The 24,430-nt window shown below is 32.3% G+C and overlaps 3 protein-coding genes across 5 annotated transcripts in view; 1 reads left to right on the plus strand and 2 right to left on the minus strand.

Annotated features, from left to right (window-relative positions):
* Positions 1 to 5,455, plus strand: part of LOC125875232 (probable serine/threonine-protein kinase PBL9) — a 1,122,098-nt gene extending 1,116,643 nt beyond the window's left edge. For all 3 annotated transcript variants that reach the window (XM_049556335.1, XM_049556334.1, XM_049556336.1), the window contains exons 2-7: positions 2,627 to 2,705; positions 3,104 to 3,411; positions 3,789 to 3,924; positions 4,016 to 4,158; positions 4,259 to 4,382; positions 4,824 to 5,455. In XM_049556335.1, coding sequence (XP_049412292.1) covers positions 2,654 to 2,705; positions 3,104 to 3,411; positions 3,789 to 3,924; positions 4,016 to 4,158; positions 4,259 to 4,382; positions 4,824 to 5,266 — 1,206 coding nt within the window. In that variant the 5' untranslated portion in view covers positions 2,627 to 2,653 and the 3' untranslated portion in view covers positions 5,267 to 5,455. The remainder of the gene's footprint in view (positions 1 to 2,626; positions 2,706 to 3,103; positions 3,412 to 3,788; positions 3,925 to 4,015; positions 4,159 to 4,258; positions 4,383 to 4,823) is intronic.
* The window catches only part of LOC125875249 (outer envelope pore protein 16, chloroplastic), a 239,923-nt gene that overhangs the window by 174,334 nt on the left and 41,159 nt on the right, over positions 1 to 24,430 (minus strand). The gene's annotated exons all lie outside the window — the stretch shown is intronic.
* LOC125875231 (serine/threonine-protein kinase PCRK1) lies at positions 9,897 to 14,317 on the minus strand. The gene is made up of 4 exons (XM_049556333.1): positions 13,661 to 14,317; positions 12,301 to 12,561; positions 11,267 to 11,389; positions 9,897 to 10,934 (listed from the first exon to the last, which is right to left on the minus strand). The coding sequence occupies exons 1-4, from the start codon at positions 14,036 to 14,038 to the stop codon at positions 10,368 to 10,370; spliced, it is 1,329 nt and encodes a 442-aa protein (XP_049412290.1). The 5' UTR covers positions 14,039 to 14,317; the 3' UTR covers positions 9,897 to 10,367.

The raw sequence follows: 24,430 nt of genomic DNA on the forward strand, positions 1-24,430 counted from the left end.
AATAATTTGTTGGTTCCCAAGTATGATGATCATAATCCAAAGAAAATTGGAGATTGATTATTGCTTCCTTTTGACTTAAAACTCTTTGCTAAGTTGCTAAGCATTCTTTTTAATTTTATTTTTCCATCAATAACAATTTGGGTAATTCCTATCCACTAGTCGGTGGATTTAATAGAAGTGATATATATTCTTTGATGTTATTGTTAATTGATGGTGAAAGGTTCTTTTTTTTCTCCTAATTTATATAATTCATTTTTATCGATTTTTGAAAGATTATATTTTCTATATTTAGTAATAATTTATTTTATTTTTAATAAAATAAGATATAGTCATATAAATATTTATAATTCATTCTAAATTATAAATTTCAAAATTATTTTTTAACTGTGTATCAAATTAAATTATATCACATCAATTAAAACAGATGAAATAATTGATTATTTTAAAATTGTTTTTTTATTTATTCAGTAAGGGGTATTAATATGAGGTGAACCAACCAACAAAAAAATGATAACACTTCTCCATGTGTTTTGCCGTGAACTTCTAAATGAGATTTTTGATTATTTTTCTTGTGTTCATATTTATGAAGAAGATCAACAACATATTTTGTCAATGGAGAGGAAATAAAAAGTTACAGTATAATTTTTGAATTATTATTAAAAATCACAAATATTTATTGAAAGTGAATAAAATCGCTATTATACATATAGAGATCAAAATCAATATGCTAATTTTGTGCAATGGAAGGGCACAAATGTATAGAAAAAATGTTAATATGTGAGTTACGTCAATGAAAATAAAGTTTATTTTCCTGGCTAATTTTACCCTAATAGTTTAATTCTAATCATATAAATTTTAGTTATTGAGTTCATTTGATTTTTTTAAGGTCTAATGTTAATTGTGTTTTTATTAATGTTTCATCAGTTAATGTGTCTAAATATATCAGAATGATTACTACTTGTAATTATGTTTTACTATCATCAATATGATTATTCATTTTTTTTTTTACAAAAGAAGACAGTTCACCAATTCCTTCCAGAGTCCCAATTATTATTATTGCTACTATCGATCATTATCATTCTTAAGTTTTTTATACTTTTATTATTGAACAAACTTATGATTTTGTGTATCAATTTTTTTTTTATAATACACTTAAAATTGAGAAGAAGATAAAAATTTATGTGGGGAGTTAATAAAAAAAATTGTAGTTCACTTATTTATGTGCGAACTATCTTTAAAGTTGATGTAATGTCATTTTAGATGGATTTGTAGTTAACCGGGATGAAAGTGTTAAAATATGGTAATTATAGTTTGCCCATACATGGACGAATTGTCCGTTGCGGTGTGTGTTTTAGAAAGTGACCCTTTGGTGTCTAAGGTTTAAAAAATGTCAGTTTTGATGCCGAATTCCTACCTACAACCACCATCCAATTCATTCTTAGTCACAATCACTATCAATCACGCCCAATTGTTACAATAAGTCGCCATTACCACTTACCACTATACTCTACAACAAAAATAAATTTTTAGCGGTAATAAATATACACATTAATAAAGAGTGCTAAAATCTTTACCGACATTAGTTAAGTGACATTAGATCCAATGTCGCTAAAAACTTTATGGACATATATAAAGAGTGTTAATTGCCGCTAAAATACATATTTAATGATAATTAAGCTATCATTGCTAATTAATTATCGCTAACAATCATTTTCGATGTAGTACATCCACTATTGCCGCAATAAACTATTATCGACAATCATCACCATTAATCACTACTTATATATCGTCAACCATTATTATCAATCACCATCACCATTAACCATTACTCTTCATCCACCATAATTATTATTTGTCAATTATTATATCATTCATCACCATTATTAACTACTTATATATAACATTAACCACGATTATTATTCATTACCGTTATTAGCTATCACTATCATCCACCACAACTATTATTTGTCACTATCAACTCCCACCTTTAACCATTAATGTCAACCATCATCGACCTTAAATATAACTCACACCATCACCCTTAATCGATATTCACAATCATCATCGTTAATCACACTATCCATCACCATATAATTTGCCTTTAATTTAAGTAGAAATGCACCAACATCCCAGCCACAAATTCAAAGCAAAACACCCTTAAAGCCTGGTAGTGTGTGTGAATTAAAGACCAGCAGTCCAAAGAGAGAGAGAGAGAGAAAATGTAGACCTTAAAGATACGTAGTAGGACCAGTCTGCCATTAATTCTCCTCCTACCAACCTTCCTCTCCTCTTTCACTAGCCTACATTTTCCTATAACCACTGCTTTAGATAAGTCAAATTTAGCTCTTTGTTTGCTTCCTCCCCCTCTCTTTCAAAGAAAACACCTATTAAGCAGCCATCATCTTTCTTATCTTTTCTTAAAAAACCCCTCTTGCTTTCTTGAAAAAAAACAGGAGTTATTTTTTATTTTTTTTGGTTTTTTCAGAAGAAATAACAAAGACCCTTTCTCTGTCCTCTTCATATTTCAGCTGTGAGCTACAAAGATCTGTTATCTTCTTCTTTTTTTCACAAGTGGTTTGTGTGTTCTGTGATCTACAGAAGCAGGAGAAGCTAAAGGGGTGATTTTTTTTTTTGTTTTTTGTTTGTTGTTCTAATGGGGATATGTTTGAGTGCTAGAATTAAAGCTGAAAGTCCATTTCATACAGGTATTTGATATGAGACTATGCACTTTTTTTTTCTTGTTTACTTGCACAATTTTTGCTAATTTGAGTCTTTTTGTAGAAGGGGTTCTGTTAAATGGTTTTGTTTGTTTGTTTTCTAATTTTCATTTATATTAGGATGATCATACCTTTGTTCATGTAAAGTGGCTAGTTTGAGTTCTTGCTAATTTTTAGTACTCTCTATTCGGTAATAGTAGTTATCCTGATTAATATAGCTTGTTGATAAAAAAAATTGGGGGTAGGGGTAGCAAAGGGGATTATAAGGTGGAGAATCGAACTATCATCGACGAGTTAGCCAATTGAGCTACTTAGATTTAAAGTGTTTTGTGTGCTCTAATGGGGTTAATTGTTGGTAATCTAATATATTGAGAGAATTGTTGCAGGGCTAAATTCAAGATCTGTTAGCACAGATGGAGGTGATAGCAATTCAAGCTCCAGGGTTCCACCAACTACTAGAAGTGAAGGAGAGATATTGCAGTCTCCCAATTTGAAGAGCTTTAGTTTTTCTGATCTCAAAACAGCCACTAGGAACTTTCGTCCCGATAGTGTGCTGGGAGAAGGTGGATTTGGATCAGTTTTTAAAGGGTGGATCGATGAGAACACGTTTGCAGCTACCAAGCCTGGGACAGGTGTGATCATTGCTGTGAAAAGGCTAAATCAAGAAGGTTTTCAAGGTCACAGGGAATGGCTGGTGAGTTTTTTTTATGTTCTATATGGAGATGTACGACTCGGTTTAAACTTAAAGTGCATTGATTATCCCATGAACTCAGAGTAGGCGGAGCTAGATCATTTGCTACTACTGGTTCAGACGAACCCAGTAGCTTTTGCTTAGTCCCTGTATTTGTATTAGGAAATTTATTAAATATGTATTGAACATTTAATTGCGAACCTAGTAACGAAGATGAATTATGGGATTTGACGCAAGTTCGGAACCCATAAACTTCAAATCTTGACTCTGCCTCAGCATGAAATGTTGTTGTTACTTATTGAGTACTTGTTAAGTGCTAATACTTTGAGTGTCACAAGGTTATCTGAGTTGTGATTTGTGTTATGCTTCTGTGTTTTTAGGCGGAAGTTAACTATTTGGGGCAGTTTTCTCATCCTCATCTTGTAAAGCTGATTGGCTACTGCTTGGAGGATGAACACCGGCTTTTGGTTTATGAGTTCATGCCTCGGGGCAGCTTGGAAAACCATTTGTTTAGAAGTGAGTTCTCTGCCCCTACCATTTGTAATTTCAACTCTAAACTATGATCATCGACGCCTTTGGAGTAATAGTGTTTGTTGTTCTGTAACAGGAGGTTCTTATTTCCAACCTCTTTCTTGGAAACTACGCTTGAAGGTTGCTCTAGGAGCTGCAAAGGGGCTTGCTTTTCTCCACAGTGCTGAGACAAAAGTGATATATCGAGACTTCAAAACCTCGAATATTTTGCTTGATTCGGTATGTATCCTCTATGAATTAGATCTTTGTGCAATTGCTTGCTTATTACGAACCAGCTAACGTGTGCTTACTTGGTGCTGTTTCTCTTATATCATTGTAGAATTACACTGCCAAACTCTCTGACTTTGGATTAGCTAAGGATGGGCCAACAGGCGATAAAAGCCACGTCTCTACAAGGGTTATGGGGACCTATGGATATGCAGCTCCAGAATACATGGCCACTGGTATGGTTTCTTTTTCCCCTGACTCGTGTGTTAGTTTCCTCTGTTGTTCCAATGTGGCCCCACTTCCTAGAGTATCCAAATTTAGAATACTAGATACTGATCAGGGCATCTTTACGTCTACGATGGAACATATCTTCTTATCCAAGATCCATCTAACATGCAGTTTTCTCTTTCTTTTTAACTCGCATTCTTATTGTCAAGAACCTCATTAGTCATTCACATATGATGCATTTGTACTGCACTCCATCCCCTGGTCAACAATTAGTTAGTGCTCTTTCTGGGATGGACTTAGATATCTTCATGTTGAGTCTTTAATCAGCCGATGCAAACTTGTACTGTTGCCTGACTTTACATGTTGCGTTCAACCATTATCAGAAATCACTTGTACCTGGAATTATCTATTTATAACTCATCTCCCTTTGATTCATCTGTTTGATACAGGTCATTTAACTAGCAAGAGTGATGTGTATAGTTTTGGAGTTGTCCTCCTTGAAATGCTGTCAGGTCGTAGGGCAATCGACAAGAATAGACCAGCCGGAGAACACAATCTAGTGGAGTGGGCGAAACCTTACCTAGGTAACAAACGCAAGGTCTTCCGTGTTCTGGATACCCGTCTTGAAGGCCAGTATTCAATGGACGTGGCGAGTAAAGTAGCTAACCTTGCCTTGCGGTGCCTATCCAAAGATCCTCGATTTAGACCAAGCATGAGTGACATTGATAAAGAACTGGAGCAACTTTATCAACAATCTAAAGATTCAGGAAATACTCGCAGCCATGCTAGCAACCGACCTAGACCACGTAGACGAAGTGCTGGTGATGTTGCTAGTAGAAATCCTTCAGTTGCTTATCCAAGACCTTCTGCTTCTCCCCTTTACGCTAAATAATTAAACAAACGATTGAAAGATGCCTTAATTTCTTGTTTTTTGCCTTTATGTTTTATCAAAGCTTGATAAGTAGTTGAGGCTGATGAAGAACCTCTGCACATTTGCAGTATCAGCTGACTGATTGTACAGTTGTTTTTGGCTAATGTATTGATCAATACTTTCTGTAGGTCCTGAATGTGTTTGTAACTTGAGTTTTGCTCACAGGTCACTAAATGTTCACTTTTTGACACTTAAGGGAATGCATAGTACCCTTTCATACTTAGAATTTTCTTGATCTTCGATTTTTGTTATTATTTGTTGCTTTTTGTGCTTCGTTTATAACATTATTTTGTTGTTGTTATGGTCTTTATAGAATGCTTTATATAATGCTATCTTTAGTATTTTTGTCGTGGCTTCTTTACTTTCATATTCGTTTTCCTGAGTTGCTTAACCTTGAGTGAAGGGTCTATTGGAAACAACCTCTCTATCTTTCAAGGACGGAGTCTCTCTATCTTTCAAGGACGGAGTAAGGTCTGTGTACACACAACCTTCCTTAGACTCCTCTTATGCGATTATATTGGGTAAATTGTTGTTGTAGTTACTTTTTATTTTTATTTTTTTTTTGTAATGCTATATATCTTTAATATTTTTGTTGTGGCTTCTTCACTTTCATATTCCTTTTCTTGAGTTGTTTTTCCTTGATTTAAGGTTTTATCGTAAACAACCTTTCCACCTTCCAAGGTTGGAGTAATTAAGGTCTGTGACTCTGCGTATACACTATTCTTTCTTAAACATCGCTTCTGGCATTATACTAGGTATGTTGTTACTATGAGGGAGTTGTTACTATGAGGGAGTGCAAAGTGCTATTTGCATAATTGATATTGGCAACCTTTTCACCCTTTGAAAAGTTGTTAACTTTTAAAGTCAAAGTACTTGTGTTATGTCTATTTGAGCTTTATCTATATGTTACATCCCCTTTTTAGAATCTGTGGGATACATGGGCCTTTTTATCCTTTAGTGTAAAGTATATAATAGCAAGAGGGGAAGGTTCAAAAAAGTTAGTAGGGAAATAGTAGTGGAAAATATGATGTTATCCTTCAGAGTGATGTAAAGAGAAGTAGTCACATGAATAGATTGTAGAAAGTTGCAACTCAATTTCTTCTTTCCAACATTAGAGGCAATTTGGGGGGTCCTCCAAAATAAAATATCATTAGTGCTATATTCTAAAGTGGCCATATCTTAGGAATCTTTTGAATATCAAATTGGTGGAGAATTACACAAAGTGGTGAAGCTCAAGACAATAAAATGAGGATAATGTTCTCAAGGATATTTCTTTGGGAAAATGCATAAGTACCCCCAGCCTATGCCCGAAATCCAAGAGACACACCTAACATTTACTAAGGTCCTATTACCCCCGAACTTAATTTATCCATAGTATTCTACCCCTTTTCGACCTACGTGGCACTATCCTTGAAAAAAATCAACATGCGTTGGGCCCACAAGATAGTGCCACATAGGCCAAAAAGGGGTAGAATATTACATATAAAATAAGTTCGGGGGGGTAATAGGACCTTAGTAAAGGTTAGGTGTGTCTTTGGGATTTTGAGTATAGGCGGGGGATATTTATGCATTTTCCCATATTTCTTTAATAGTTACGTCTTTCAGGATTCAGCAAGCTCAAGCTTAAACAAAGAGTTTCACTATATTTTTTACAAATGAACAAAGAGTTTCATCTTCTTCTTTTTTTTAATTACAAATGAACAAAGAAGCTTAGTCCTTTTTGNCGAGTATAGGCGGGGGATATTTATGCATTTTCCCATATTTTCTTTAATAGTTACGTCTTTCAGGATTCAGCAAGTTCAAGCTTAAACAAAGAGTTTCACTATATTTTTTACAAATGAACAAAGAGTTTCATCTTCTTCTTTTTTTTAATTACAAATGAACAAAGAAGCTTAGTCCTTTTTGGCAGTTTAATTTTTTTTATTTAGGTATATGTGTGGGACTCACATGAGCTACGCAATTAGGGTAGCTCCACTTTGTATTCATGGAGAACTATTTTTTTTTTGAGTCATCGGAATCTGTCTCAAATTATTGTTTAATTCTTTATAATTGAGAATTTATAGACATTAGTCATATCTTTTGGGGTTGTAAATCTATTGTTAGTCTATGACATGCATGAAAGAAACCATGTTTACCTTTATAAGAATTTCATTTAAAATGAATTGTATTGATTTAAAGGATAACATTCATGTTTGGTTTTCATTACTTATCATTAATTTTCCAAAAGCTTCCACATACATGAGGATCCAGGGGCTGCGCTGGCTTTGCTAGCTTGCATGACAGGTTGTAAGACGCTCAATCAATCGGGCGCTATCCCACCCTACTCCTATATTTTCAGATAGTATAACCGATTATATGATGTTCTTTTCGCTCTTGGAGTAAGAAAAATATGTTTGAAAGGTTCGTCTATGGATATTATTGTCCAATAGGCAATTCCTTGCTACTAAAATTCCATCACGTGTAACAAGGGCAAAGATGTCTTTTTGGTGTATTAAGCGAAGGACATCTTTTTTAGGAGATCTCGAAAATTCATTTAGTTGATTAGCTATCTAAATTTTCATATTTTTGTAAGGGTTTTGAGTTCTCACCTTGTAATTTTGTCCCTCATTTCCCTTTCCTCTGCCCCTGATAAAAAGATATATATATATATTTCAAAAAGAATAGAAAAGAAAAAAAGGAATGAGAGGTAAGTTTGATCTTAAATTTGCATTTTGTTTGAACCCATACAAAAGCCATGTGCCATATGACATCTCACATTCCATGGTGATGTTAAAAGAAATGAGCTTTGATTGATATGAGAGTGTTTGGAAAAAAGTTATTGGTTCGGATCTATCCATAAGAGATGATAATTATTCGATTAACTCATTAGCTAGTCCTTCTCCCATGATGAAATAGTACAAAGAGGAAATGATTTCCTATAATTAATTAACCTTTGAATTAAAAAAAAGTGATTTTATAAATATGCTTCACGTTTTAATCAACATAATTACAATTCAATATCTATGAGGCGATCTAATTTACAAAATAATCAATAAACATATAGGTTATATATTTAAATTTAAATATAAATCTATAATGTACACACATAGACATTTAATATACAAAATTGTTGTATTAAGTTTTATATATTTGAGTTAGTGCTCATAATTAACAAAGTAAGACCTAAACTCAATAAAAATAAAATAAATAAATAGTCAAAATCAGACCACACCTTATGACAAAAGATTGTAACTTATGTACTCAGATGTAGAAAAATTCTTTACATCTCTGAGAGAAAAAACTAGGTTGTGAAAATCAAGAGATTCTTCCACTTTGTGATGATTCCTACCTATCGATAGATAACACAAGTTATTGTTATTACAAATTCATTTTCGCAAAGAAAAAATCGATTAATATTTACGTGATGAAGTAGTGCAAATAGGAAATAATCTCCTATAATTAATTAACAATGAATTAAAAAAATGTGACTTTATAAATATTCTTCAAGTTTTAATCAACATAATTACAATTCAATATCTACGAGGTGATCTAATTTACAAAATAATCAATAAATATATAGGTTTTATATATTTAAATATAAATATATAATATACACACATATACATTTAATATATAAAATTATTGTATAAGTTTTGTATATTTGAGTTAGTGCTAATAATTAACAACCCATTTTGATTGAAAGAGCAAGACCTAAACTCAATACAATAAAATATATAAATAGTCAAAATCAGACCACACCTTATGACAAAAAGATTGTAACTTTTCTACTCAAATATAGCTGAGCTTGTTTATTTTGTACTTCTTTCTTAGGGTGGGGAAGGACTATGAGAAGTAGGAAAGGGAAAGATAAAAAGGGATGGACATTTAAGGCCCGTTTGACCCTGCGAGATATATATATATATATATATATATATATATATATATATCGATTATTATTATTGTGTGTGATTATATGATGTAAAATTTCTAATTTATTCATGACTAAAAACCATGTGAGTTGTTGGTTGGTCAGAGAAGGTGTGTCATGTGGAAATGCATTTAGTAAAACATGGTCCACTCTTATGGGCCTGAATTTGGTCCCCCTTTATCCTTGAGAAAATATTTTGCTTTTCTCCTTTGAATATTTCTTGGTTATCAACAACCATTTTTGAAGCCTCCAACATACCAACACTACTTATAAACTATGGAGGGAATTACATGGTGGGGAATTGAACCTTCATCAACGCGATGAAAGTTCAATTGGACCAACACTAGTTATAACACCCCACCTCTAAAAAAAAGAAAGGTGGATCAAAGTCTATCAAATAGCCTTTAGGAAATCACCCTTTCAAACATCATTAGATTCGGGATTTAATATTTGCTACATTACTCAATCCTACAAATAAAACATTACTATAATTCCATATATAAGTAGTGTAAATTTTTCGCTGATGGAGGTTTAGATGAACCGTGGTCCTATACCCTACCTGGCTTCAGTCTGGTCTTAAATCCATATGTGCAAAAACATTATGAATATTGGATTCAAACTCATGACACTATAATTTGAATTACCACAGATGTTTGCTTGAGCAAAAGTGCATGAAAAAGAGAGAAAAAAAAGTCTCGTTTCATTAATTTGAGCTTTGAATACAATCTAGCAAAACCAAGATCATAGAACGTATTGCCCTCTATTTAGCTCTCAACCATTGCCAAGGATCCTCCGAAAACAGTCTCCTTACCTCCACAAGGTAGGATTATGATTTGCTTACACTCTACCCTTGCCAGACCCCACCTATGGGATCCCACTGGGTATATTGTTGTTGTTGCCTCTATGGAGAAGAGGACTCTTGAGAGAGGAAAAAAAGATTGTTCCCTATACAAACAAGAAGTTGAAATGCATTCCTAGTCCAAATACAAGATTGAAAAAAGGAACTTGCATTATGTGTTACAGAGAAGATGATGTTCCTACCTAATTTACACCTCTTTGCAGAACATACATAGCAAAGCTGCCGGGATATCTCCATTCTAAAATACAAAAAATTGATCCATTAGCAAGAGTCAGAAGAACACGAGGGACAGTATGTTACGATGATTTGACTAAACCTGCTGTCCAATTCCTCCAATCTAACTTACCGATGGATTTGTTCCTAAAGCTGACCATTTCTTTGAAGTCGAAACCCCACTTTTGGTTATTGCTTTCTGGTTTTCCTAATTCAACTTCCTCTCTTCCTTCTTCCTTTGTGTCGACTTCTTCATTCACATTTTCTGTTTCTTTCAAAGTTTCAGGCACTGCTTCAGCATCAATTATGATATTCTCAAGCATATCAACGACTTCACTCATTCTAGGGCGAGATCTTGCATTCTTTGCAAGGCATTTGTTGGCCAGTGATGCAAGTCGTTGAGCTGACTTGATACAATCATGCCCTTCAAGTCGAGGGTCAAGAATAAAATGAAATTTCTTCGTATCTGAAACGTAGGGTCTTACCCATTCTAATAGTTTTTGCTCAGCTCGAGGAAGGTTTCGTTCCAACACTCTCCTTCCTGTGATGAGCTCATAGAGAACAACTCCAAAGCTCCAAACATCACTTTTAGCAGTGAGTCTTCCAGTCTGGACATATTCTGGAGCTGCATAGCCTACCGTACCTACAACCTGAGGAATTGCTAAGTCAGGCAATGCACAACGAGACATTTGGTCTAAAACTTGTCATAGACATTTCTCCAGCTATAAATCATTTGAGGGTAAAACGAGAAGAGTATAAACTTAAATTGTTTCTAAATATAGAAAAAGTCATTCTTTTTTGGGACTGATGGACAACAACAACAATATACCAGTGTAGTCCCGGTGAGGTCTGGGGAGGGGATGCAGACCTTACCCCCCCTACCTTACGGAGGTAGATAGGCTGTTAGCGAAGACCCCCGGCTCAGGTAATGCAAATCAAAGAACATCAGAAAATAGAAATAGGGAAGAAAAAAGATACTTACTGATGTTGACACATGGGTTAGTCCTGCAGTTGGACCTTGCCTAGCTAGTCCAAAGTCTGATAGTTTTGCGATAAAGTCTTCATCCAGAAGAATATTCGATGGCTTGAAGTCTCGAAATATTAACTGAAACAAAGACAGCAAAGAAAAAATAACACAATGAAAAAGTTTAGAACCAGAAATGTCAAAGGCTAGAAATTGGTATTGCTGACAAAAGAGCTCTACTATCCCTGTTAATAGTCAAAATGAAGTTTGTGTTGGGCTTCTATGCACCAAAAAGTCATGTTTTCCCTTGGGGATTTACAGACATAAATACAAAGGTTTTAGTGGGCTCGCTCGGTAATTAACAAACTTTTGAAACTATCGATTTAATTCTAGAACACACAATTTTGACGAAACAACGAAGAGTGCAGAAGCAATTGCCATCCAGATTTCAAAATTGTGTGAAGAAAAGAATGATAGTGGAATGCTCCATATGCTTTAAGCCAAATGTTTCGAATGAGCCTTTTTATTCATTTGGTACCTCGTCCAAAAATCATGCAAATACATGATGACTTAGGTATAAGAAGCAGTTTGAAGAAACGGACTGCTTTAAGATTGATTAAACGTCAGATTCGTCTTGGTCACAACAATCCAGCCAAATGATTTTCTCTTTGGCATCTAACCTATCATCCAAACCCATCTAACAGCTAGTCTTCCTTGTTCGTTTCATCATATTTTACTTATATTCACATAGTGTAGTTTACTATCCTCCAGATGATGATCAGTAAAGAATTCACCGCTTTAAGAATTTAGCAACGAGCATTCTTATTCTTATTACCCTTTTCAATTTGATAAGGTAAATCAGGCAACTATTTGTAATCCAGTTGCCTGTCCAACAGGATTCAAGGCATTTTTAGCCATTGGACTAGCTACAACTTTTTCTTTAATTAGGAAACTTCGTAGAAAGAAATGGGCTGAGGGCAGTAAATAAAACACATGAACAACCAGTTGTGAAGATACGTAATGGATTCTAAAATAAAAACAGTCTAAATCACCTGAAAATCCATTTCTTCATGAAGATAGGCTAATCCACGAGCAGCATCTTGGGCAATTTTTAATCTCAAAGTCCAGGAGAGAGGAGCAGCTGCTCGTGCCAACAGATGGTCCTCCAAGCTTTTGTTACGCATCAGTTCATAGACTAAAAGACGTTGCATCCCTCTTTCATCATCTTCTGCACAGTACCCGATTAACTTCACTAGATTTGGATGCTTCACTACACCTAAAAAGTTTACTTCATTAATCCACTCCTTATGCCCCTGAATACTAGACGAACATGAAACATATAAGATGACTGTAGAAAAACTCAGCTTTATCTTATGAAACACATAACATGGCTGAGCTGGGAGGTGATAGACAAAAGAAATGTACTTATAAGAGCGAAACTAGAATTATAATATGCAAAACATAAACAAAATTATACAAAAAAATAAATATAAAAAGACATTTAAAAGCTCAAACAACTAGAACAAGCCATAAAGCACACAAGAAAAATCCTAATGGCCAATGACCATATGGAGTCTTTTCCAAAACGACTCGATAAAGGTTAATCCCGAGTCACAAGAACAATCTCTCTCTCTTTTTTTTTTTTTTCGTTATTGTAATGCAAGGTGATATTTTTAAAAAAAAGGTGCATATTGTGATATTGAAAGGCAAATTTGATTAATTTTCAGGATTAAACCACACAACATTATTATATTTCATAAGATGAAATCTAACTATTCAGAAATTACAGAAAAGTATTTTATGCAACTTTCTTATATCAAAATGATAAAATAGAAAACATTCTAAAATGTTACTATCAACCCTCATAATTATTCATATATCAATAATTTTCATATATTAAAAATTTTCATATTATAAGCATATAATAAAATTACTCTTTTTTTCTCCTAAAAAAAATCATGTTTCTATAAATTAAATCACTCCAATTTGAAATAAGCACTTGAAAGTTCAAATTTTAATCAAAAACACATTGATAAGCATAATAACTAAACATATTCATTAGAAATTATGTTCAATGGTAATACATACTCAAAATCTATGTTGCTCGAACTCCTCAAAAATGTTTCCGGATGCATATTCGAATCCTCCAAAAGTACTGAAGTTTCACAGGATACAACTCGGGTTTGATAGTATTTTTAGAGAGTCCGAGCAACATAGCTCACGACAAAGGTTCTTACAGTGTTTTCCGGAGGTGAATTCTCGGAATTTGAAAAACATCAAAAAGTTATTTTTATGTTTTCACTCCAAATACTCATAAAAATTCAAAAGAGAAAAACTATTTTTTTTTTCCGAATTTCACAATTTTCATAGCTAAACGAAACCTTATTAGGGTATTAAGGAGAAAAAGCATGCCTGGAATCCATGGCGATTCAATCGTTTAACAGCAACTTCCATTTTCAAATCCGAACATGGAGCACCAACAACCCCTCTGTAAACACACCCAAATCCTCCTTCTCCAATCATGAGTCCTCTACTGAAACCCTTTGTCGCCATTTTCAGCTCCGAGAAGCTAAATGCTCGCAGATCATTAGCTCTTCTCTGAGTCAAAAACTCATAAAACTCAAACGTTTCAGTAAAATCCCTCGATTCCGAATCCAAATCTGACCTCGACTTCCTTGTATCAACACTGCTTGACGCTACACTCAACGAACGAACCCATGAAACCTTCGATTCTCTTGAACTCAATGTTCCCCCTTCTTCCTCATCCTTCGTGAAATAGAAGCATTTCATCTCTATTTCCCCCAATTTTTTCCTTCTGCGTATTACGAAAACAACCTCAGGTAAGCGTTTAGCAGCTCTTGTTTGAAGAAAAGGCAACAATGGCGGATCCAGAATAAAACTTCAAGAAAATAGGATGGAATTGAAGATTTGGAAATGGGGTTTTCTGGGTAGGAAAGAATGGAGAAGATGAATCATTGAGTCGAGGTAGAGAAACGGATGAACAACAAACATCACCTTGGATTTGTATATGTTGGAAAAATATTCGACTTCTGTACTATGTTTATATTCAATACAATATATTATATAGTATAGAAATATATAATTATCACAGATGTAATTGTAAGTATCATAGATTATATTATTGAAAAATGTACGAGCAGGTTTTCTTGATCCTGAAATTGTCGTATTTTGCAGAGAGAGAGAGAGAAGAACAGAGTATTATTGTACTATTGGATGAAAGGTTTGTCGATTTGAAAATTTATCAAAGAAAAATGAAAGTTTTGACTATTTTAAAAAGAGAAAATGATCAAAATGGTCCTTAATGGCTTTGATTCCATTTGATCCTTAATGTATGGTTTTGATTCCATTTGATCCTTAATGTATGGACTTGATGGAAATGGTCCTTTATGTATCATAAATTGTGATAAATTTGGTCTTTAACCCTAAAATTAATATTTTATTTTTTTTGTCGTCAAAATACACGGAATATATAAAAGATGCGCTTGTTCAAGACTTTCCTTCCCCTGTTTCCAAAAATTCCAAAATGGCACATCAATTTTTTTTTTAACCAAAAGGGCAAAATCGCTCCTGACGGAGCAATTTTCTTCTGACAAAATTGACGTTGTTACTCCTTTAAAAAACATAAAAATCACTGCCGGTCCAAAAAAAAATTTCTTTTTTCTTTAAAATTATTGCTATGAATTTTTTTTCTAACAACGTTGCCCCAACAACGTTTAAAAAATAGAAATAGCTGCTATAGCAGCCATTTTCTTAAAAAAAATTAAATTTTTTCTTATTAAAAATTCCCGAGGCGAGGACTGCTTAAAAAATAATGGGAAATCGCTCCACGTGTAGCGATTTTAGTTAATTTGTTTTTAAATAATCGCTGCCATTAAAATTTTAGGGTTAAAGACCAAATTGATCACAATTTATGATACATAAAAGACCATTTCCATCAAGTCCATACTTTAAGGACCAAATGGAATCAAAGCCCATACATTAAGAACTATTTTGATAACTTTCTCATTTTAAAAAGTTCATTTGAATCAACTTATTTTAAAGTATTTGACTAATTTTTAAAAAATGTACTTGATTAAATCTAAAATGATAAAAATAAATCATAAAAAAAAATTCAATGGTCAAAAGTAACTTAAAAACCTTTTTGAATTGATTTATTTAAAATATTTTAAAATCAAAATATCTTTTGAATATTAGGTAAAGTCAATATATACTTATATACATTGATTTTAAAGTAAAAAAAAGAAGAAGATTAAAATAAATAAAAAATCACACATTAGAAGTTTTAGTTTATGACTTTAGACTTATAAGACGAGTTATATAAAAGCTCATTTAAACACATTCTTAAGTCCACACATTTTCACCAATGGTAACGTATTAAATATCTTCATTAAAGATCTCATATTCAAACTCTAAGTTGATTCATTTTTAGTAGAGGATATTTTACTTTTAAAGTAATATTTTTCCCATCAATTCAAATTAGTCTGAGTTCTGGATTAGAGACACCTTTAAGGTGCATTTTATCTCAAAGTTGGATTTTTTCCACACAAATTTGAATTTTTATAACTCTAAAATAGATATCGAACACAAAAAAAAGTTCCCCACAACAGCTTCATTATTGCAATACTCCCTCATCCAATTAATCTCGATGATTTAAATATCAAAATACTTAAATTTCAGTACAAATTTGAACATAAATAAGTTTAAAAAATTAAAATAAAATTTATATGTTTTAAAATAGTAATGTAAGGCAATATGATTTAATGATTTAAAGTGTTGTTAAAAATTTTATTTTCTAAGAAATTATATTTTTATAAAATTAAATTATTTGACTCTTCGTAATAACAAACACATCTACGAAAAGTATTCCCACATGATGTAGAAACATTTAAAAAAATTGTTTCTTTAAAATTAAGCACAAATGGTGGTGTGCTTAGGTTTCAACTTTTTTGGACTCTAGAGATTTTTAAGACTTTCTTAAATATAAGGATGGGTTGAATAATTCAAAGAGAAACTTAATTTGATAACTCAAAATGTATTTTAAGATACATTGGAAAAGATAAATATTACTTTCTCTGTCTTAATTTATATGGTATAATTAGAATTTTGAAAGTTAACCAAGTTTTTTTATTGAAATTTATTTTTATATATATTTTTTGAATATGTTAAATTGTTAATTATTATAATTGACATAATCAATGTCCTCCGTAACCTCATATCTAAGGTCATATCTTCAAATAAGTGAATTTGCATCATGTCCTATCTAATTACCTTTCCTCGATACTTCTTTTGCCTAGCGTATTTGTCACTTTATTATTTTCCAACTATTCATACTTATTACTACTCGATATTGTTTACAGGACTCAAACATTCTTTTCTTCTTATACACATGAAATGTAAAGATCTTGTTTTCCCAAGCATGCTAGAAAACAACATCAATAGCTGGTAAAAAGGAGGACAAGTTTTGTTTTTAAGGAAAATGTATTTATTACTTTATAATTAATATAAATTAGAAGGTGGAGCATATAACAAGCAAATTCTTTGGTATTATTATTATAGGAGAGTGGAAACCCTATTTAATTGGCTTAACCAACAAGCCAATTTTGTCTAAACATTATGAAATCTTTGCTTTTGTCTTTTGTCTTTTTTTTTTTTTTAAGTAGCTCCCCCAATCCTCCCTCTCTAGACATCCTTTTGACCTTTTCCATTGGTTTTCCTCTTGATGTTTGATATTTGTTTTGAGGTTCTGATTATATTAAAAGGTTTTTATGTTGAGCTTTTTACAAGAGTAATACAATGGCTAATAATAGAGAACGATAAGCGAGACAATATTTAACTATCTAACTAATGTTCTACCTAGCTAATTTGTATCTTCCATAACCTCTCATCAAAGGTCATGTCTTGCATCATGTTCTATTTAATCATTTATCTCCAATATTTCTTCAGCCTACTTCTACCAATCCTAAAATCATCCATAGCCAACCTCTCACACCTTTGCACTAGAGCATCCGTATATATTCTCTACATATGCCTGAAACCATCTCAGCCTCGTTTCCACCATCTTCTCATCTATCGAGGTCACTTCCAAATATCATTTCTAATACTACCTCTACCAGTGGCGGAGGGAGGATTTTCATCAAGGGGGTTCAAAATAAATTAATCACGTAAATAATATCCACAAATAAACGGATCGAATAGGATATAAACAGGTTGGATTAAACGGTCGAATCAAGAAGAAACGGATTTTTTAATATTTGACTTTATAATTAGGGATTAAACTAATAAATCCTAAATTCCCAATCAGCGTTTTAATTTTTTGGAACTAAACATCATTTTCTGATTGCATTATTATTTATTTTTAAAAAATAAAACGCCTGAAATAAGTTGATAAAACAAAATGCCTCTGCACAGATTCGAACACACGACCTCGTGTGCAGTAGAGCAAATTCCTGAACCCCCAACGCCACTGAGCTACGCCTTTGGTGTATGTTCAGGGGGTTCAATAGTATATATATACACATATATTCAAAATTTAATCTTATATATATAGTGTAATTTTTCGACGAAGCGGGTTCGGATGAACCCCCTTCGTTGAACGTAGATCCGCCCCTGACCTCTACTAGTATGACACATCCATCTCAGTATCCTCATCTCCGTAACTTTCATCTTCTGAACGTGGAACTTCTTGAATGACCAACACACCGCTCCATACAACACAGTTAGTCCTAATAACTACCATTCTGACGAATTTGCCTTTATATTTTAGTGGCACTTTTTTATCACATAATACTCCGGATGCGAGTCTATATTTTACACTTGTACGATGTGTGATATCATCATCAATCTCCTCATATTTTTTGGATAATAGACGAAAATACTTGAAACTTCCTCTTATTTGAATGACTTGCATATCAAGTCTCACTTCCACGTCAACCTCAACAGTTGCACCATTGAATTTGCATTTCAACTATTTTATCTTGATTCTACTCAACCTGAACACTTTAGTTTCTATTTGTCTCCAAACACTTCCAACTTAGCATTAACTCCTTCATTGGTTTTGTCAATCATAACTATGGCATTCGAAAATAATACCTTGACACCTTTTCTTGAATATGTTGAGTCAATTCATCCATCACTAAAACAAATAAAAATAGGCTAAGAGCGAGTACTAACTAATAACATTACTAATAAGGGGAAGAGGGGGACTATCCCATGCCTCTCTCACCTTAAGTGTCACAAAAATTTATCACCTGCTAACCTTTTATCATAGTCCTCGAACTTCATACCTTCTTATGATCATGTCGTCAATAAGCTAAATATTCGTCATGTCCTACCTAATCACCTGCATCTCCACCCCAATTCTTTTTGGTCCTACCTCTACCTCTCTTAAAACCTATTACAACCAACCTCATGTACCTTATATCTGGTGTATATATGCATTTTCTCTTCACATGTTTGAACCATCTCAAACTCAGTCTCCTCAACTTGTCCACCACAAAGGGCACTCCCACTGTGACAATACAACTTTGTTCACCATATCTCTCATAGTATGTCCATACATCTAAATGAGTATTATCATCTCTACTACCTTCATCTTCTAAATGTGAGTGCTCAATTAATGATAATTGTATTAAACAATAATTTTTAGTTTTATAAAGAAACATTACTTTATTATTGTCATTTTATCTACCAAGTCACTCAAACCAATTCATGTGCTATTTTCGATTGATTTTGCTAACATGAATTTTGTTAAGCCAAATTTTTTTAAAAAAGTAAAAGCTGCCTATTTCAACCATTTTATTGTTTGAATAATCTCAAAACCTTCCATCATATAATTTACAAAATATGCACAAAGTGTAGANCTTTTTCGTCCTACCTCTACCTCTCTTAAAACCTATTACAACCAACCTCATGTACCTTATATCTGGTGTATATATGCATTTTCTCTTCACATGTTTGAACCATTTCAAACTCGGTCTCCTCAACTTGTTCACCACAAAGGGCACTCCCACTGTGACAATACAGCCCTGTTCACCATATCTCTCATAGTATGTCCATACATCTAAATGAGTATTATCATCTCCGCTACCTTCATCTTCTGAATGTGAGTGCTCAATTAATGATAATTGTATTAAACAATAATTTTTTAGCTTTATAAAGAAACATTACTTTATTATTGTCATTTTATCTACCAAGTCACTCAAACCAATTCATGTGCTATTTTCGATTGATTTTGCTAACATGAATTTTGTTAAGCCAAATTTTTTTAAAAAAGTAAAAGCTGCCTATTTCAACCATTTTATTGTTGGAATAATCTCAAAACCTTCCATCATATAATTTACAAAATATGCACAAAGTGTAGAGATAGTGTATATTTTATGCTAAATATACATATCTATATTATGTATATATACTTCGACCATATTGATAAACTAGATGGTTGAATGGTATAGCTCTCCACTTGATCCGACCAACAAAAATTATATGGATCAAATATATAATGGATGGAACCCTTTTATTTTACATATATCAATCCTCTCCTATTCTCTCGATCTAGGGTTCTTTTTGGGTCCTCTTCCTCTGCATTTTAGGAAGAGGATCGACATATGTAAAATAAAGGGAAAATAACACTTATATCCTAAAAAGGGAAACTCTCTACAAGCGGCTACTCCCTTACTTTCATACCCCATGTTTTTAACTAATAATGTGCGTTTACTGCTTGATACCGTCAAATTATATATATATTCCGATGGTATCAAAGAGGAAGACACTGTGCTTCAGTGAAAACACTACTCAATTACTCCTTGATACCATTAGAGTATATATACACTCTGATGACATCAAGGAGGAACATGCAATGTTTCAGTGAAAAACTACTCAATTACACACACACACACACTCTGGTGGTATCAAAGATGAAGAAGCAGTGGTTCAGTGAATAGAACAAGGAGACAATCGTGTATGTAGTTTGGGTCGTGGGTCTAGTAAGGATAAAATATTGGATTGGGTCCAATTTGAATAAATATTTTACTTAATGGGTATAATTTGTGTAGTTTTCCCTAAAATAAAAGGGGTTTTTTGCACTAAATATTCCGCCCATATAATTATAGCTATAAAAGGGTTTTTTTGCACTAAATATTCCGCCCATATAATTATAGCTAATCAGGATAAATGGAGCGAGTCAATCAAATAATTAAGGAAAAATTACATAAATTCCATTAGTTTAAGAGCTAATTACTTAGATACACTAGTTTGCAATATTACGAATCTTATCAAATTTTGGCATGTCTAGATACATGTATATTGGGATACATGTGTCAAAATTAGGCGTAATTTGTTCTAGATACACTGTATTCAAATGGATTCGAATGTATCTGGGATACATAGACAAATCTCGTCTTCCTCCCCTTCATCTTGCTCGCCAGTCTCCTATGTATCTGGTATCCTAGATGCATGCGAATCACACCAGATACATACATATACATGTATCTAGTATGTATCTAGTGTTATTCACATGTATTTATGATACATGCCTATCTCCCTGCCCATCTCACTTAACTCACTCCCATATCTCGTTCGCCCCTCTCCCTATTTTAGTGTATATGGTAACAAGAATACAAGTATATATGTATATCTTCCTCAATGTATGATAGAGAGCTCTTAATTAGTAGTAGGATACATAATTATTTGAAAGTATAGATATTAATATATATGGTATGAATATATATCTAATATGGTAGTTTTCTCAAAAATTAAAAGGAGTAGCTTTTTTATTTTTAAACGACTGGCTTTAAAAGATTTGATGCCAATAAAATCCATCGAAAATATCACCAAAATAATAGTTGAGTAATTTTGTAGGTTAAATGACAATACTAGAGTAATTTTCAAATTATAACACTTAAAACAATTATCATATTAGTCAAGGGCCTCTTTGGAAAGCCACCATGTAATTGAGATTTTGGTGTAATTGAGTGTAATTACACTCTTTGATATGTTTGGCAGACCAAATAATTACTTTTCAAGAGAGGAAATGAGTGTAATTGAAGGGTTTAATTACACTCGTCAATTCCTAAGGGAGTGTTGTGAATTGAGTGTAATCACGCCATGTAATTACATGAAACTTTTTAAAATTCTTTTATTTTAATAATTTTATGATATTATATTTATAATACTAATATTTTTGTCAAACATACATTTCATGATGTTCATAGAAATCTTGTGTTTTTAGCTTTTATGATTAATAAATCAATTATTTTTATAATATTATTAAGAACATATGTTTATTAATTAATATATTTTCTAAAGACAATATATATCCTAAATATTTAATTTAATATCACTTATAAAGACCCTTATTTATCTAATAAGACTTTTAATTTTAGATAATTAACTTTCATATTTGAAATTTAATATAACCTTATGATTGTACTTGTGCAACCAATTAACACACTTGTAATTACACTTTAATTACATTGGGGCAAACAAACAACGTAATTACTAGACTGTATAATTACTACCCTATTAATTACACCAGTTCTAATTACCTGATGGCTTTCCAAACAGACCCTAAGTAATCATCTGGAAAACCTCTTCTAGAGTCCAATTTTTAACTTAACCAAAATTAAATACGTATGAAGTTCTTTTTTTCTTCTTTTATTGTTCAATAATTTTCAAAAATTATGAAGTCAATGCTAGATTTTGCACGAGGGCTGGCTGCTAAGCAGCCCAAATTAGACAAAAACTGAAAATGTTTCCATCAAAGCTTTGAATGGATTAAATTTTGATGTTCTCATTCAACATCGTGATATTTGCCTAATTATTTTTAACCTTAGTAGACTATCATCAACCCAATTTGAAAAATATCAAGGACAATGTTGATCCTCTTTTTAGACCAGATTCAACTTATACAAAAACAATCTTTTTACCTTCTTAAGATAAGAATAACATCTACTAATACGAAAACAACCTTTTTACCGTTATAAGATAAGATGAATCTTGAGCCTAATTCAACTCCAAAAATTAACTCATGAGGGAAAGATTATCTATAAATAAGAAGTCCAACTTCCCAAACCTTTTTTCCGATATAGGACTTCTTAACACTCTCCACACGCCCAGACCGTTAACTGGAGTGTGGACAAAATAATAATATGAGGGACCAACAATATAGGCGAACAATGAATTGGGACAAACCTGAGTTAGATATAATATAAAGATGAATCTTGGGTCTAACTCAACCCCGAGGGCTATCTCATAAGGGGAGGATTGTCAAAATCCATATAAGAAGACCAACTTCCTAACCCTTTTCCAAAGTGAGACTTCTTAACAGTTTCAGGAAATTATAAAAAATAATAATTTAAAAATTTAAATAGTAGCAATGAAATATCTTAGTTATGCAACCGGTTTAAAATGTTAATATTCCAAACAAAAAAAATCACTTATTTTGTATCATAATCAAAATTTTGGATCACTTGCATCTAATAGTTCTAGTTGATATTTTTCTTTAAAAAAGATATCCTAGTGTGAATATGAAACTAAAAGGACAAAATACAAAATTTACAAGTGAAAAAAATCCAAAATATTGTCTTCTACATATCTTGTTGTTTATTTAAAATTGGAAGTTGCTTGTTTTTAGGCCAAATAATATAAGTGGTGACGTGTAGTACTTATTTGACTCGTGTAACGAGAATTGGTCTTAGGGTGTGTTCGGTAAGACGGAACATATTATTCGAAAAATATTTTAAACTTTTTCATGTTCAATTGATATGTCTTTTCCGCCCTCCAACATATCTCATCTTTATTCCCCCAAATCCATAGCTCTCATCCCTACGACCCCACACTCCTACCTCTTCATTTTCATCTCTCATAATATTTATTTAAATTATACACAAATATTTTTTAAATAATATTTCTTATTTAACTATAGAACACAAAAAAATAAATAAAAAAAATCTCTTATTTCTTTAAAAAAAAATTCAAGAAAAATAATATTTTTCTTCGTACCGAACACACCCTAATCTCCAAGCTAGCTAGTTACGTTAGCATATTTAGTTCAACTTTCAAATGGGATTGGCCTCCATGAGTTTAAAAGTATCCACAAGATTTGTTTATTCTATTTTATAATGATGATAATGAAGGTGATTAAGAGATTTTGCGTTTTTAATTTTAGAAAAAACTAGCTTATTGGATTTGGGAGAAATTATTTATACATATTAACTAAAATTCTAAACACAAATATACGGTGGAGAAAATTATTTATACATACTAAATAAATTTTTAAATACAAATAGAAAATCTAGGTCAAAATTATTGTATTTTACTAAATTCATAATCAGAGTTGTAATTTCACCCCTGAATAGTGTTCGTGTAATATGTTGTAGGGAATCTCAAATAGCTTATTATTATAGAACAGATTTAGAATTTGAATTTTTAAGCATTAATATTATCGTATACTAAAATTTATAATATTTAGTAAAACTTAACTAATCTTTTACATATATATCTATATTCCCATAGAAAAGTTATTAAGTTCAATTAAACCGGTAATTAGTGTTAGGGGTGTACATTACCGGGTTGGTTCGGGTTTTTTAAAAATCAAACCAAACCATTTGTATCGGGTTAAAATATATATAAACCAAACCAAACCAATAATAGTCGGGTTTTTTCAATCTCGGGTTTTTTTGGGTTATTCGATTTTCTCGGGTTATTCGGGTTTTCTCGGGTTTTTTTTATAAAGACTAAAGAACTAGTGTTCTTTCAGTGATTTAAAAAAAACGTTGAACACTAACATGATTTTTCATCCTAGAAAAGCATTCAGTAGTTTCTTTTGGCATTGCAAGCCCATGAGTTCAATAGGCAATTCTCCATTCTATTTGGAACACAAATTCTCAAAAAATTACTACTATTACTATTTTGGACAAATCATAAAATAATATCAATAATCAAGAGTGATTCATTATACATTAGAGAAATTCATGAAAGTAACATAGTGACTTAAACAATTTTTGCATAGTCAAAATATTGTCATCAAAAGTTAATACGAGTTATTTACATTCAAGTCTTTAAATTCTACACCATCATTAATTACAACCTAGGACCTTGTACCTAGAGGAACAAAACATTTTTGAAGTGAGATCTTCTTTACATATTTTCCAAAAACCATAGCCT

Source organism: Solanum stenotomum, chromosome 8 (assembly GCF_019186545.1).
Source record: "Solanum stenotomum isolate F172 chromosome 8, ASM1918654v1, whole genome shotgun sequence".
NCBI lineage: Eukaryota > Viridiplantae > Streptophyta > Magnoliopsida > Solanales > Solanaceae > Solanum > Solanum stenotomum.

Bases quoted from the DNA above. Each gene is read 5' to 3' on its own strand.
- LOC125875231 (XM_049556333.1), bottom strand. From the start codon at position 14,038: ATGAAATGCTTCTATTTCACGAAGGATGAGGAAGAAGGGGGAACATTG. The intron at 12,562-13,660 runs GCATGCTTTTTC...TCTAGTATTCAG, and splicing joins TGAATCGCCATGGATTCCAG to GGGCATAAGGAGTGGATTAA. The intron at 11,390-12,300 runs GTGATTTAGACT...TCTTTGTTTCAG, and splicing joins ATGAAGAAATGGATTTTCAG to TTAATATTTCGAGACTTCAA.